This window comes from Chiloscyllium plagiosum, chromosome 11 (genome assembly GCF_004010195.1).
Source record: "Chiloscyllium plagiosum isolate BGI_BamShark_2017 chromosome 11, ASM401019v2, whole genome shotgun sequence".
NCBI lineage: Eukaryota > Metazoa > Chordata > Chondrichthyes > Orectolobiformes > Hemiscylliidae > Chiloscyllium > Chiloscyllium plagiosum.
In genome coordinates, this window is record NC_057720.1 from 67,442,204 (window position 1) to 67,459,692 (window position 17,489).

The 17,489-nt window shown below is 40.2% G+C and overlaps 1 protein-coding gene across 6 annotated transcripts in view; it reads right to left on the reverse strand.

Moving 5' to 3' along the window:
• Positions 1-5,809: 5,809 nt before the first annotated feature.
• The window catches only part of zgc:110366 (uncharacterized protein LOC550476 homolog), a 113,948-nt gene continuing 102,268 nt past the window's right edge, over positions 5,810-17,489 (reverse strand). For 2 of the 6 annotated variants that reach the window (XM_043699664.1, XM_043699669.1), the window contains one exon: positions 9,897-10,879. In XM_043699664.1, the coding sequence (XP_043555599.1) occupies positions 10,766-10,879 (114 nt within the window). In that variant the 3' untranslated portion in view covers positions 9,897-10,765. Of the gene's footprint in view, positions 5,833-9,896; positions 11,192-17,489 lie in introns of those variants that run through there. The other 4 variants (XM_043699668.1, XM_043699666.1, XM_043699667.1 and 1 more) reach the window with 3 other exon arrangements.

Below are 17,489 nucleotides of genomic sequence, written 5' to 3' on the forward strand. Positions count from 1 at the left end.
AAGAAGCAAGTACGAGGTGAGAAAAATATTTTCTGATGGCAAGTGATCTGCACTTGGAAAGCACTACCTGGAATTGTGGTGGGGCAGCTTCAGTTGAAGCATTCAAATGGACATTGTTTATATTTAAGTAACCATCCAACGTGTGGTGATGTGGGAGAAAGGCCAAATGGCCTCCTTCTGTATTATAATAATTCTGAGATTTTGTAAAGCAACAATGTATCAATTATTCGTTATAGCAACTGTTAGCACGATTGGGATAAAAGTGCACCACTCACATTATATCATACTGAACAGGTGCTAAGTGCAGTGACTGAGTGTGTAATATTACAATGGTGGCTACAATGTAGCAAGAGTATAGACCTAACTGTACTAAATGTACTGGGGAAAATTGTCTGAATTGGTAATATCAGTCATTTTAAACCCGAATATGTGTGATCACCTGAACATTATGACATAGTTCCAAGGTGCCAGAGTCCTAAGTTTCACACAATCCAATGTGTTTTGCTGTGTGTTTGGTGTCTAACACTGTTTAGCTTCTGAAAGTAATGCTGCTGAAATGGACTTTCCGCAAGAACTCTTCATTTGCAACTCAGTCTACACCCAGATTATCTCCAGACCAAGTTGGAGCATCTGCTTCCTTCCATCTTTCACCACTAACAACACGCCTCTAACGTCATTACAATGTCATCACCATCATGGTTGTTACTGTTGTTAATCCATAACTCTACATCCTCACTTTCACCCCCATGTCTTTATTGCCTTTTTTCACATCGTAAACACCTTGCTCCAACACCACAGGGTTAGTTAGACTGTGTGGTAATTTATGCAATCTTCCTGATCTTGAGGTCAAGAATTTTCTGCACACTCTCTTCTATCAATACAACTATTCCCCTCTTGATGTTAGCAAAATTTTTCTTGTGAGTAACCAGTCCAAATTTCTGTTGGTTTTGTATTGAATAATATGAATGCATTGCAGTTTCTCTTTGTAATCCCACAGTCTCAGTTGTGATGTGTTGCACTAATTATTTATCTTCCGTGTTGGTCTTTCATCTGAACTCCCTCCCAGGCTGCTACCCTGGGAACTCTTGTATTATGTACCTTTTATTGAAGTTTTGAGCTTTGTCTACCATTTGCTCTTGTTTGTGCTATTTGACTCAGTTGTAGTTATTCCCAGCAATGTTAGACTTTAACATTCGAGACAAAGATGTAAGCTATGTTTTCAATTTCCTCCTTTTCATTTATTCTGACAGTGATCACCAATGTGGAATAGGTTAAGTTTGTTAATTTAATAGCACAGTATCTAGGTCTTTGTTTTTTCCTCAGTAACACTTAATTGATCACATTCCTCTCTCAGCTTCTCTTTTTGCTTGAGGAAAGTAAGGTAAAATGGTAACATGAATAAAATCAAATGTGTAAATCTCTTAAAAGTTCTCTTTTGCAGACTCTGGGCCATTATCTGATAGTCTGAATCCTATGTGGTGAGTAGATTCTCTTCAGTAATTGTTTTCCTGTCTCTGCTGTGATACTATGTAAATGGTTACCTTCAATCACTTTGAGTAATAGACAGTGCCAATAATAATATTTTTTCCTTTGAACTCGAACAATCCATTCCCTGGTGCTGTTGATGGAAAAGTTGAAGGTAATAACGATTACATTTTCTCTTGGCTCGTTACAGCACAAGGAGTGCAGTTTGCAATTATGACTCATAGACAGTCAGTGAAACCAAGACTGAACAGGGTACTGCAGATGCTGGAGGTTAGAGTCAAGATTAGAGTGGTGCTGGAAAAGCACAGCAGGTCAGGCAGGAGCAGGAAAATCAATGTTTCGGGCAAAAGCCCTTCATCAGGAATGTCAGTGAAACCTGGCCATCAGACTGGTTGTTGTACCTTTGCATGATATTTTGTAATTTATGAAGTTTTTTGAAGAATCTCAAGTTGAACAGCTCTTGATATTACTAATCTCTCATTTAAGAACAGTACATCTTCAGTGAGAATGAGGTGTTTGTGATGTTCAAAATATTGCTGCAGTATTGGATTATCAGGTACCATTTTCAGACAGGAGATTTGGAATATATTCTTCAACCCAGCCCCAAGCTTAACATATCTCTTGTTTTCATTGAGTAACTTCTGAGGTGTAGGCTTCCACTTCCTTGATGAAGTGTAAGTCTTCTTGTTGCGTTCCATTTGATGATATCCTTGAGTATATGTCTGTTGTTGCTTGTACATATTCCCGTACATATTCAGTGCAGTCGGTTCTGCTATAATGCGTGATTTTTTTAATGTGAATTGGCCTGAATGCGATTGAAGAACTTAGACTGTTATTTGTAGAATGCAAACTTCCTTACCTGTATTGGGTATAATACAATTCTGGCCCCATTAGTTTAAATGGCGTGGCTATTGCGTGATTTTTGTATAATGTGAGATTGCACAAGAACATAACTATTGAATTAAATCAGTACCAACTGTAATTGAATTATACTTCCTATGGTAGCTCAGTGGTTAGCACTGCTGTCGGTTCGATTCCAGCTTCAGGTGACTGTCTGTGTGGATTTTACACATTCTCCCTGTGTCTGCGTGGGTTTCCTCCCACAATCCAAAGATGTGCAGGTTAGGTGAATTGGCAATGCTAAATTGTCCATTGTGTTCAGGGATGTGAAGGTTAGGTGCTTTAGTCAGGGGTAAATATAGGATAATGGAGTAGGGGAGTGGATTTGGGTAGGTTGCTCTTCGGAGGGTTGGTGTGGACTTGGTGGGCTGAGGGGCCTGTTTCCATCCACACTGTAGGGATTCTATAAATTATTGAATTTTGTGGGGCACCTTGGTGTTTCACATTGTGTTCAGAACAGCGAACAATGATTTCTAGTCAATTTCAATTTTGATTTGCAATCCCATCAAATAATCTGAAAATCTTTGTATGTCACATTATTGCTGAAGCTTTTTTTTCTCAGTTGTAGTACAAAATGGTTCTATAGTAGACTCCATCTTGCTGCACTTGGTAGAGTGTTGCCCTGATTCTATGGAAAAAGCATTTCCTGCTGCTATAATCAGTAAATGTGTCAGTAATCAGTCTGCTAAAATTTCTAAAGAGGTCAGTTTAAAAAAAAAATCAATTTCTGAGTCAATATTTCAGCCCCATTCTTGAACCTGATATAAAAACTGTCTCCAAGGCTTGTTAACCTTTCAAATTTGGTGAGCACTTCATTCACCATACCAAGGCATTGTTGAAATTCTTTGACATTCTTATACAGCTGGTATTCACTTGTAGTCTTGGTATTTTGTGGTCACCGATGATCTCAGTAGTTTGAATGTCGTGCTCAAGGAATGTTAGCTTAGGTTTTGCAAATTCATTTTTCTCAGTAAGTGTTACATCTGCATTCTGTGGGACGTCCATCACTGTTTTAAAGTTTTGGTTATATTGCTGTTTTGTGGATCCATGTTGTCCATGTGGTATATTACTGTGAGTCAATATTATGAATCAGTTCTGCCTTTAATCCTTCATAAGTGCAATTCTCTGCAACCCTGTAGAAATCATTAACGAATAAATCATGCTTTCCCCTAGACTCTGTTCCCTGGTGTTGAACTTTGTCTGTTCAATAATTAAATTTCAAAAGGCACTGAAATAAGCGTTAAAAGCCTGTAATACCTCGTCATACAATTCTGCATTCTCCGCAGTGCCCTGTCTTGTTAATATATCATTAGTGATGGCTCCTATAATTTAAGTAATATATTTACTTGGACCTTTTGGTATATCTTATCCAGTGCTAAAGTTGCTGTGTACGGGGTGGAATTTTTTTCTTTTTGTTTCCCATTCCTATATCTGGTGTGGCCCCTTGATTGTCTGGAATATTTCTGTATTCTGAGTACTGGAGCTGTTCCTGCATCTTCTACTTTGTCAATCCTGCTGCTTGCAATTTTGAGTCATTGCTCATAGCTGTCCAATCTACAGATCTGATATCCAGGTTTCTGCTGCTTCCATGATGTCCTAATGAGTCTTCTGTTCTTCTTGACCATGAAGTTCTCTTCAGTTGCTGACTTTGGAGTTGTCTTTTACACTGCCACCGTGTTTTATTGTGTGTTGGGCTCTAATGCTGATTTGTCTCCCAAAGTAATGTTGCTTGAGTTCATGGAGCATTTTGCAGGATCTCTGTATTCATCTTGATTGACATACACATTGACCCAGTTATTCTGATGGCCAGAGCAGTGCAGATTGGAATTGTGTTTGGGGACCTGATGCGGCATACACCAAGGCAATTGCCTGGGAAATGTAAACTTCCAATCGGCAATTCTCCTGCATAAGGATCACCATGAGAATGTCAGACACTTTGGAGAGTTCCAAATCAGTTATAATTAAGAGTTACCCAGAAACACAAGAGGAATAAAAACCCACTCTAACTCCAGGGTAACTGTTAAACTGACCTCCTGTTTCACCACTGACACCACTCTAACTACACCTCTCTGTCTCTTTATGCTCCCCAGATCTCCTGACCAGATCCCAGCTCCTGACCCATCCTATACCCACCACTACCTCCAACCCAATCATATCGAATGAAAACGCTCACTTCCCCCATTCTGAACCAACCCTCCATCCTCCTCATTGCCAAACTTAACTTCACCTTGATCTCCAACCTAACCTACGCATTTGTTCACTTGCCTGCCAGTCTACCAACTTTTATCATACCCACTACTTCCAACTGGCACCCTAAACCCTTACCCAACTGTGACTAAAATCCCACGCTTGCCTTACACACTTACTGTTTCACAGAAGCTATCAAAGAGGCTGTGCTGAACACGTATTAATCAAAGAACATGGCAACTGACTGATGCAAAAGGAGGGATATGGTTTCGAGAATATATTCTTCACTTACTGGATTGGGAGATTCCCACAAAGGTTAATCTGATCAGAGGCAGCAATCAGGTTTCCACAAACCTACAAAGCACTATCATAACAGATAATATTGCACAGGCATTAATACTGTATATCAGTTTTTGGTTGGGCAATTATATAATTGTGACATGTTATTGTATCCAATGAAGCAGATTCTGAAACTGAATTGGTCTCATGTGTTTTCAAATATACACGTTAATCCCCCTGGTAACACTTGATGGATTTCTTTTTAGACGGAGATTAAAACTGGGCCTTTCCCTCACTATTCTACTGTCAATTCGCTCTTTTTTGCACACCCTCCTGTAGTCATTAGCTCTTTGTTATAGGCATCATGTTCAGCTGAGCCTGTAAAGTGAGTGTTGGGTAGCTGAAACCAATCCTATTCTTGACTTTCACACTTGAACATTTCCAGAGGGTGTTCTTGGATCACAATCAAAAACAGAAACTCTGGCTTCCCTTATTTGGGAGTGTTGAGGCCATTTACAGGGGCTTTCCACCTTTTGGTGAGACTAAGTCAACACTGGATATTTATTAAACCTCAAATTTTCCTGGTTCGTACAGTTCCAAATATTGAGGAAGCAAGTAAACACCTGATAATTATTCAGCCCTAATACTTTCCGTGAGAATCATTGTGTTGTGTATCAAAACAAATGAATAAACATATAACCAGTGCTCATTTCCCACCATTCCCTAATTTCAACCATTCTTCTTGAACCCAACTCCCGGCTAGCAGCATTATATATAATAACTAGGTTAAATATTCCATTTGCACAAATATTCAGTTGGCTGCAGGTAAAACCTCAACTTTTTTTGCTGAGATTTTCATCCATCGAGTTTCAGGTTTATTGAAGTGTAATGATGAGAAGACACTAGCTGATTTTGCCAGTTGCACCTGCTATGCCAGCTTCCTGTGAACATGTTACTGAGCAACACGTCACCTATTAGTACCTGAAAGAGGAAGTTCGAGAGGGATCAGTAACTGCAGTTTCTCAGTTTCCATGTCAATTACAGAATGCAAAAATGTTTCATGCTTAAATTAGTGCCTCACAAAACACAACTGTGCCTGGAGGACAATCCACTCAGTAAAATGCTGTCTGGTCTACCCAAAACTTGTTTATTTTCAGTGCGGGGAATTGTTCCCCAACTGAGTGTTGCAGACTGCCATGTCCTGAAGTCCAGGACTATGTGCTGAGGGCTGCACTAAAATTTGGACCAACTGCTGTAGAAATGCAATGGGGCAAGATTGCTTTCACGATTACATAGGCCTAGAATCTGTAGAGTCCCTTGGGCTATGCGCCTTACAAAAATATATGGTGTAGATCAAGAGTGTGGAAGAAATGAAGCATTTCAAAGGGAAACAGGTTGAATGGAGAAATTTACATCCATTGTACTTTCTGTAAATTCCAGTTTGAAATTTTTTGTCATTAGGTTATATAACTGATGTGAAATGTATTTTGTAAATATTAAGACTGTTAAGAGTTGAAACAAGTGAAATATGTCTTGGGACACGTAGAATTTTCTTGCAAATCCTCTAAAATTGAAACTTTATGACTAAAGCATATTTTTGAAAACAGAAGTGCCTCAGTGAGATGAGGTGAGTGTGGCAGCCCTTGATATCGAGGCTGCATTTGACTGAGTGTTGCATCATGGAGCCTTAGAAAAACTTTAATCAGTGAGCAATCATGAGAAAAACTCTCCACTCGTTGGAGTCATATCTGGTACATCGGAAGATGATTGTGGTTGTTGGAGCTGACCTTTCCCTCCATCATAAGGTCAGAAGTTCTCTGACAATTACACAATATTCAGCACCATTTGTGACCTGTCAGATACTGTTCAAATGGACAATATCCAGGTTTGGGCTGCATTTGCAACACACAAATGCTAGGCAATGACAATCTCCAATAGCAATGTTCAATGGTCCATCGCTAAATCCTGCATTATTAACATCATGAGGAGTACCATTGACTAGAAACTGAACTGGATTCTTCATTTAAATACAGTGGTTACAACAGTAGGTCAAGGCTAGGAATGCTGTGGAGAAAGTGAGGACTGCAGATGCTGAAAATCACAGTTGAGAGTATGGTGCTGGAAAAGCATAGCAGGTCAGGCAGCATCCAAGGAGCAGGAAAATTGATGTTTCGGGCATAAGCCCTTCATCAGAAATGAGGCGCATTCCTGATGAAGGGCTAATGCCGGAAACGTCGATTTTCCTGCTCCTCGGAGCTGCCTGACCTGCTGTGCTTTTCCAACACCACACTCTCGGCTATGAATACTATGGTAAGTAACTCATCTCCTGACTCTCCAAAGCCTGTGCACAAGGCACAATTCAGGAGTGTGATGGGATACTCCCACCTGCCTAAATGGGGGCAGCTCCAGCAATGCTTAAGAAGCTTGATGTCATCCAGGACAGAGCAGCCCACTCGACCTGCTGCACATTCACAAGCATTCACTCCCTCCATCACTGATGGTCAGATTCAGTGGATGCCTACTGGTATAATACTGAGTCAAATACCTAGATTATTGATAAGTATTTGTAGGTAACCAGTTTATTTATAATGCTAGTGCAATCCCAATCCAAAATTCTAGGCTGTATAGTTCTGAGAGTCCCTGGATTCTGTTTCTGGTGCATGGAATTACAGAATCCTTAGAGTGTGGAAGTAGGACATTTGGCTGACTGAGTCCACACTGACCCTCAAAAGAACATCCCAAACCAGATTCATCCCATCTCTGTAACTTTACATTTCCCATGGCTAATCACTGAGCTTACACATCCCTGAATACTAGGGATAATTTAGCATGGTCAATCCATCTAACCTGCATATCCTTGGACTGTGGGAGGAAACTGGAGCACCCTCAGGAGATCCATGCAGACACGGGGAGAACGTGCAAATTCCACACGGCCCAAGGGTGGAATTGAACCCAGGTTCCTGTGCTGTGAGGCAGCAGTGTTAACCACTGATCCACTGTGCCTGCTTACTGAGCTGATTGCTAGTTTTGGCCTCTTCAATAGTGAGAGGAGCCTAGTTATGGTTTCTAGCTCTGGATCCTTGAGAGTAGGTTCTGCAATAATGCACTTCACAGCTGAGTACCTTGGCAGCACTGTGTCTTCTCAAAATGGAGGCTGCAAGCTAAAGGTTTGGGGTCATGTCCTCCAAGGTACCAGTGGCAAGCATTGAGCTGTGTCTCAGGGAATAACCGTAAAGCAGCTCCAAACCTTTGCATTTCTGTTGAATTGGATGCGACCTGAACAACTTAACCTTCCCCACTTCTGCAGCAGTAGAAATGGTAGACCTTACCCAAGATGCTTTTAAGCAATCACACAATCTCCTCTGTACAGCCCCACCCCTCCAGGTAGGCAGGTCTTTCCCACTGTTCTTCCAGGCCTGCCCCTCTCAATTCCTCTGCTCTCCTACAGTGCTCACTGAGGGGGTCACAACAATTTTCTAGGAAAAAAGATGGATGAAAATCTGAAGGAAAACTGCACATTGAAAGATATTCTTGATAGAAGGAATGAAAACTTTCCAGAATGGTAAGAGCATCAAAATGAAGTAAGAAATGGGAGTCAATGTATTGAATCACATCACTGAATCCAAAACCACAAGCAGTAAGGATGAAGTTTTGGAAAACAATTTTAAGAATTTTGGATTTGGAAGAAAGTGTCTGCATGTGAAGTTACACGCTTCAATGTCTCTCTCTCTAAGGTAGGCTGAAAGAGATCCAATTGGTAGCAAACATGTTGGTGGAATGTATCTGCATAGCATGGGGAAGTGTAGCTTGTGGAACTACACAACAAACAAGAACATGAATTTATAGTAAGCCTTTAACTTAGTAAAATATTGCAAGTGTTTAACAGAGGTAAAAAGGCTGACAAGTATTGATGGAAGAAATGTTAAGGAGATGCTAACACAATGTTAACTATTAATTGTCCTTTGTAGTGATTGGTGTCTATGGAATGCAACTTTAAGTGAGTACAGAGAAATGTAACATGTGCAGTGAGTAATATTCAAACGCAGAGCTGAGCCCATTATCAAACCACCAGTTGTAGATATTTCAGTTTCAGGTATTGAAACTGCACATTACACACTCAGTACCACTTTACTTTCTAACACATTTATATTTACCAAAGGTACAAGTCAGTTCCATTCATTTTCAGCCTGACTTTTTTTAAAAAAAGCAGCCTATAATGAATGATTTCACTCAAAATGTGAAAGCTTCAATTTCAGATGCTGACTGATTAGCTATACTGTTGCAGTGATTTTCTTTTCTGTTTTTATTCCTCATTCTCAAACACATGTATTCCCATGTAAAAGTGATTAGTACTTTGCAAAGAAAATGTAGGAAGCACTATTTATGCATCCAATGATAAGGACACCAATTTCAGTGTCATGAGCCAGTAATTTGGTTAACCAGCTTTGTTGATTAGCATTATTTGACTTCTCATATTTTTGTGGGTAAATGTTTGCCATAACTGAAAGTGGAATTTTAGCATAAAGATTATGTGACCAATGCTTATGTAATCTGTGTGTTGATCCTGTCATCAAAGGGAGAACTAACAAAGAAATATAGAATCTCATGTAGTTTATTAAAATAACATAGAGCCAGATATTGAAACTATCTGGCATTTCAGGATACATTTGGAACTCTGCTTTAGTTTTGCATTTTAGTATCATCTGAATCTAGAATCAACTGGATCGTCATGTTTTAAACTGTCAAATTTCTAAAATTCAAATCTAAAATGGTAATCAGGTTTTTAAAATTGGAACCTCTTTTCTTTCCCATTTATTTTATAATGTACTTAATGGTGTGAATGCACTTGTTAAGATATTTAATGATTTTCAATAGCCAGCAAAGGCATCAAAATGTAAGCAAACTTCTACCCCATTCTATTCCCCAATAAATTTGTAACTTTGAAAAGGTGTCTATTGAATCACTCAATGGCTTTGACAACATACTCAGGTATTCACCACATATTTAGTATAACTGATTTGATAACAGATGCAAGTATTCTAAAATTTAAGTATGTATAAACATTTTAATTTAATATAATTTACAATTCAAGTACTTATTCCAGGATATAGTTACAGGCTTTCTAATTTTTGACATGATGTGCTTGGTTACAAAAATGATTATCAGGGAGTTACTCTCAGAGCCAAGTTCCAGAAATTCTATGAAAAAAATACAAAGAAGTAACAAGGTTGATTTTGGTACATTTAAACATTCTATGTCCTGTTGCATAATTCAGCTGTTATGCATTCAAAAAGGCAGTAAAACTAGGGGAAACAGCATAAGATGATTTTCTGAATACAAAATAAAAAGGATGGTGCACAGAAGATTATTCCTGTGAATCTGACTTTGCTGTCTCAGAGCCTCAGGTTAACCATAAGTTTAAAATGATCATGTGTCTTTTTCCTCACTTTTAATTTCTCAACTGCCACTCCATATATTGGGGTAAATGTAGTAACCGTTCTCTATTTGCACAAGTACATTTCAGCATGGGTTATTACTTGCATCAAGTAGATGAAATTAAGACGAAATGATGTGGACAGTATACTGCACTGAGTGTCTGAATTAAATAATCTTTAATTCTCAATGCTAATTAGTTAAGCAAAAGATATGGATTAATGCAAACTTCAAGTTTAAATGTAGAAATCACTTGATATTTGGAAGAGGGCACAAATGTGAATCTTATGAAACTTTCGTGGAGTGCTCTTTTCCTGGTAAATATATAACTGATCAAGTGGAGCATTTAATTGAAACAAATAAAATCCTCAATAAATGTCAGTTTGCTTATACAACTCATTGTAGATGTAAAACTGTTTCTGAGTTTTCATTGGACATGTTCACTTTACTGAGAAAGATCCTTTTTGACAATAGTTGCTTCTCATTGAGGTTTCTGTTCCTTCCATAAAGGATAGTTCAGTGTAATCAGCTTTTTAGTATTCTTCAGTGAGTTCATAAATATCAAGTCTTCTTTGTTGAGTGAAAAATCAAAGACCTGTAAAGCAAAGCATAGGCATATTCCCAGAGTATCACAAAAATACAGTCACTGTTCTTTAGCTTTACAGAATGGCTTTAGACTCTATACTTTTTGGTGACTAATTTCTCCATGTTAGGCTCCGAATACGTTTTCCTCCAGATGGCTCTTTATAAAAGCCATTCCATGAAGAGTGGTAGAAATGGTTGCAATAATCCTGTAGTGGCTCTTCAATCCATCACTATTTTTTCAGTGTGACATGGCTTTAAATTTTGTGTGCATGAGGAAACCTTGGTTCCTTAGACGTTATTGATGAATAAAGTTCAGGCAAATCTATGAAGTCACATAGGATATTATTTATCAACAATCTGATCTGGCACAGTTTAGCCTAAGTTAGAGGAATGAAATTATAACAGGTATATCTAAAATTGTATTAGCTGAAATAATAGAAATAGCACAGTCAAATAAACTACTAGTAAATGTACTGATGGTGTCTGATACTCAGGCAGTACACCCAAGTTGCAACTCCATTTAGCCCTTCTGTCTTGGCCTAGATTTACCCATTAAGACTGGTCACTTGGGTGACAACTTGGAACTGTAGGACAAATGAGAGGAAGTTACAAGTTTAACCTGAAAGTTTAGAACCAAGTGGTTAGTTATTGAATTTATACAATTTTTTATTTATTGTTTAAAATGTATTGTTTTAAATGTATTGTTTTAAATGTATTGTTTATAATGCATAGGCTTTTGAGCAATCATCTATATATGTTGCTTAACTGCAGTATCTCTTTCAGGTGATCTCACTTGTCAACTTTCTTAGGCTAAATGGGATCAATAAACATAATAAGGGTAATTTGCATTGAAGATCTGCAGGAGCATTGTCATTTGGTATGCACATATTGAGACCAAAAACCTCTAGTTAATAAACTTTGCAGGCAGTCATGAATTTAACAAGTAGACTGTTTTGTAAAGGATCCTGCTATTTTGCTTCATAATTTATTCACTGCAGTTTTACAAAATCTCCCCCACTGCAATCAAATCTTCAAAGTAAATATTACAACTTAAAAATGGATGATAGCTGCTTGTTTGCAACAGATTCTACACACACTTTGAAAGATTGACTGATAGTGAAACCCTTTGGTTCAAATTATTCTGATTACATTATACATTTAGCATGTCAAAGGTTTTCAATAGGTAGAGACACAAAAAAAACTGCAGATACTGGAAGCCAAGGTAGACAAGCAGGAGGCTGGAAGAACACAGCAAGCCAGGCAATCAGGAGGTGGAGAAATCAACTTTTCTTCAGGACTGGGGCTGGGTGTAAGGGGAGCTGCAGATAGAGAAAGTTATGGGTGGGGAGGTGAGGTAGGGATAGGTAAACACAGATAGAGGGTATGATCTATTTGGTCAATGGGAGGAATTAATCTGGTTGGTAGATGGAAGGTAGGGTTGATAAGATGAATGGAAAGGAGGAGGAGGAGGAGCTGGAAAGGAAGTCAGGGGATGAGAAGGGAGGTTATTTGAAATTGGAGAACTCAATGTTAAGTCCTCCAGGCTGTAGGTGGAAGAAGAGGTGTTGTTCCTCCAATTTTCAATAGATCAGTTATGTTAGAGAGTTGAAAAGTTCCTGCTTTAATCTGTTTGTAAAATGAAGAGTAGGAGAGAGTGAGGACTGCAGATGCTGGAGAAGTCAGAGTCGATAAAGTGTGGCTCTGGAAAAAGTACATCAGATGAGGCAGCATCTGAGGTGCAAAAGAATTGACGTTTTGGGCTTATCCCTTCATCAGAACTGGGTGGGGAAGGGGGCTAAGAAATAAATGGTGGGGGGCACTGGGGGAAAGGTAGGAGGCGATAGTGATAGGTCAGTGGGAAGTGTGGAGTGGATAGCTGGGAAGGAAGATGGACAGGTAGGTCAGGTCAAGAGGGTGGAGCTGTGTCAGAGTGTTGGATCTGGGATGAGGTGGAGGCAGGGGAGATTTGGAAACTGGTGAATTCAGTGTTGAGGTCATGTGGTTGTAGGCTTCCAAGGTGGAAGGTGAGATGTTCCTCCTCCAGTTTGTGGGTGGCCTTGTTTAGGCAGTGGAAGAGGCCCAGAATGGACATGTCATGGGGAGGGGGAGAGTGGGAATTGAAATGGATGGCCACAGGAAGGTGGAGGGAGGGTTGGTTAGTGCATATGGACCAGAGATGTTCCATGAGTTTGCACTTGGTCTTTCCGATATAGTGGAGACTACATCAAGAGCAATGAATGCTGTAAATGAGGTGCGAGGATATGCAAGTAAATCTCTGCTGGATTTAGAATGATCCTTTGGGGCCTTCTTTGGAGGTGAGGAGGGAGGTGTGGGCACAGGTATTCTTCAAAATGAAGAGTACTGATAGATAAATTATTGTAAACTGATTCTTGTTTAATTTAAGTACTTGAAAAGTTACTGGTGTTAGATGCGTTTTGGCAATTCTCTAAGTTAGGATAAGAGCAATCAGTACATTGTCTTCAGAATCAGTTGATTTTATCTCTTGAGAGACTAAGCTATGTCTGAGACTTAAATTTATGTGGTAGCATGTCAAGTATGCGTTTCCGAAATAAGAAAAGGTGGGTTAATATTTCAGGTTGAGATTTTTGGTGAAAATTTTCAATTTTAAACACACAGTGCAAGATGCAAGAACACTCCGTTGTCTAGACAACCTCTTCCTACTAATGCTTCGATCTTAGCGCTTAACTGTGTTTGAGTGATTTTATATCTATCAAATATACAATATTCATATGTACATAATAACTATCCCTACAACATTGTTTTCATAGGAGATACAGATTTGTGTAAGTAATTTACATATTTTCAGGGTAATCAGGGATGACAAAAATGCTGCTTTGCAAATATAATGTTTATTTGATTGTTTAGATATGGGTAAAGATGAATTATTCCAAATCAGGATTGTTCTTGAGAAAATAAAATTCTTGATACTATCCATTTTAAGCTTACTATTCACTAACTTTAATTTAAATTTATACTCTTTCGTCCTTCTTTCTTTGGTTATTTGAAAGTCATAGATACAAGGGAGTTTTCCTAGTCTTCTGGTCAACATATATCCCTCAACTGACATTACCACAAATATAATTTCTGGTCATTTACCTTGTTGCTACTTGTGCTGTCCTGCTGTGTGCAGATTTGTAACTGTACTCCCCCACAACAGCAACTATACTTCAAAAGTACTTGATTGGATGTGATCTGTTTTTGGATTGATTCAGGTAATGGTATATACTCTGCAAATGGAAGTTCTTTCTTTGCATACATTTTGCAACCATATAAGGCTTTAGTGAGACCACATTTAGAGAGTGTAATTTTGGCCTAAGGAAGGATAAACTTGACTGAGAAGTGTGCAAGCAAGGTTCAGTAGACTGCTTTCTGGGACTCAGTATTCCATATTCAGCAAAGGTCTCTCAGTTTTTATCCCTCTGTCCCTCCCTTAATGAATTTCAGGTACACCATGACATTGAACTCTTTTTCTGTGGCCTTTGCCTCCGTGCCCATTTCTTTGCATAAGAGTCCTCTCCCCATCCCAAAGATCCCTTCACCTGCCTCTAACACTCTCCCTCCCTGGACCTGTCCCTCATGGCCTTTTATCTCCACTGGACCTGTTCATCAAGAACTATCAATGTGACATTGGTTGCCTCAATTTCTCTGCCTTCCTCACCCCTTCCAACCTATCTCTTTCTGAACTGACTGCATTCCATGCTCTCAGATCCATTCCTGACTTTGAAACTAAGCCTGCTGATAAGGGTGGTGCTGCTGTTGTCTGGCATACTAATCTCTACATTGCAGAGGCTGAGGGCCAGCTCTCCGATATCTCCCCTTGGATCATGACCCCACTGTGGAACATCATGCCATTGTGTCCACTACGGTCACCAATCTCGTTTCATCTGATAATCTCCCCTCCACTGCCTCCAACTCGTTTCATCTGATAATCTCCCCTCCACTGCCTCCAAACAGATAGTCCCGTAAACCCCAAACGTCTACCTCCTTCCCAAAATCCACAAACAGGACTGCTGGTCAGACACATTGTATCTGCCTGTTCCTGCTCCATGGAACTCATCTCTTCCTATCTCACGCAATTATTTTCTTCCCTTGTCTAGTCCCTTCCCACTTACATCCACAATTCCACTGACTCTTTACGCCAACTTCCGAATTTCGAGTTAGTCATAGAGTCATAGAGATGTGCAACACAGAAACAGACCTTTGGTCCAACTCATCCATGACAAACAGATATCCTAAACTAATGTAGCCCTATTTGCCAGCACATTGAATTGAATTGAATTTATTGTCATGTGTACCGAGGCACAGTGAAAAGCTTTGTCTTGTGAACAATACAGGCAGATCACACAGTTAAGTAGCATAGATAGTAAATAATAGGTAAACAGCACCAAAAACAAGAACACAAGTACAGGCGAATATTAAGAGTTTGTGAGTCAATTCAGTATTCTAACAACAGTAGGGTAGAAACTGTTACGAAAAAGGCTCATATCCCTCTAAACCCTTCCTATTAAAGTACCATATTCAAATGCCTTTTAAATGTTGTAATTGTACCAGCCTCCACCACTTTCTCTGGTAGCACATTCCATACAGGCACCACCCTCTGTGCAAAAAAGCCGCCTCTTAAGTCCCTTTTAAATGTTTCCCTCTCTCACCCTAAATCTACGCCCTCTAGTTCTGGACTCCCCCACCCCAGGGAAAAGACCTTGTCTATTTAGGTAAAAACAATGCTGGAAACCAGAGTCTAGATTAGAGTGGTGCTAGAAAAGCACAGCAGTTCAGGCAGCATCCAAGGAGGAAGGGGAACTGAGGAAACTGTTGAAGTCCACATTGTTGCCCTGGGGTTGAAGTGTTCCGAGGCGGAAGATGAGGCGTTCTTCCTCCAGGCGTCTGGTGGTGAGGGAGCGGCGGTGAAGGAGGCCCAGGACCTCCATGTCCTCGGCAGAGTGGGAGGGGGAGTTGAAATGTTGGGCCACAGGGCGATGTGGTTGATTGGTGCGGGTGTCCCAGACTCTTTCTCCAGTACATTTGTCTATTTACCCTATCCATGCCCCTCATGATTTTATAAACCTCTGTAAGGTTGCCCCTCAGCCTCCGACGCTCCAGGGAAAACAGGCACAGCCTATTCAACCTCTCCCTATAGCTCAAACCCTCCAACCCTGGCAACATCCTTGTAAATCCTCTCTGAACCCATTCAAGTTTCACAACAATAGAAGAGACCAGAACTGCACACAATATTCAAAAGGTGGCCTACTAATGTCTTGTACAGCCACAACATAACCTCCCAACTCCTGTACTCAATGCTTTGACCAATAAAGGAAAGTGCCTTCTTCATTATCCTACCGACCTGCGCCTCTAATTTCAAGGAGTTTTGAACCTGCATTCCAAAGTATCTTTGTTCAGCAACACTCCCCAGTATCTTATCATTCAGTGTATAAGTCCTGCCCTGATTTGCCTTTCCAAAATGCAGTACCTCATATTTACCTAAATTAAACTCCATCTGCCACACCCCAGCAATTGGCCCATCTGATCAAGATCCTGTTGTTCTCTTCTTCGCTGTCCACTACACCTCCAATTTTGGTGTCATCTACAAACTTACTCACTATACCTCCTATGTTCACATCCAAATCATTTATATAAATGGCGAAAAGCAGTTTACAGGCTCTAGCCACCTCCTCTTTATCAGGGACATATAATCCCTTTACACACCCATGCTACATCAGGATGGTCTCAGGGCCTTCTGTTTCTTTCTGAAAAGAAAGCTTGAACTGACCCCATCCACCGCCACCCGAGTTTGTCCTTACCCCGAACAACTTCTTTTAACTCCTCATTTTCTTCAGGCCTGGGGGGTGGTCATGGGCTCAAGTTATGCCTGTCTCTTTATGGGGTATGTGGAACATTCTTTGTTTCAGTCCTACTCCGGCTCCAACTCACAACTCTTTCTCCTTTACATTGATGACATCGTCAGTGCTGCTTCCCTCTCTTATCCAGAATTGGAAAAGTTTCATAAATTTTGCTTTCAATTTCCACCCTGCTCTCACCCTCACTTAGTCTTTCTCTGACTCCTCCCTTCCCTTCCTTAACATTTCTGTTTCCATTTCTGGGATAAGTTGGCCAGCAATATCCACTAGAAACCCACCAACTCCCACAGTTACCCTGACTATACATCCTCACACCCTGCTTCCTGTAAAGACTATTACATTCTCCCATTTCTTCCTCTCTGTCACATCTGTTCTGATGATGCCAACTTCAACAAGAGGGCCTTCAAAATGTCCACCTTCTTCCTCAAGTGAGGATTCCCCAGCACCATTTTTGACACGGCCTCCAGCTGGGTCTGACCCATCTCTCCCACTTCAGCCTTTATTCCCTCTCTATCTCTCCCACAACAGCGATAGGGTCTCCCTTGTCCTCACCTACCATCCCACCAGCATCCACATCCATAGGATCATTAGCCACCTTATTTGCAAATTCCAGACATGTATTCCAGACTTCTCCCTTGTCAGCCTTTCACAGGGATTGTTTCCTCCAGGACACCTGTGCCACCGTGGGCGGCACGGTGGCACAGTGGTTAGCACTGCTGCCTCACAGCGCCAGAGACCCGGGTT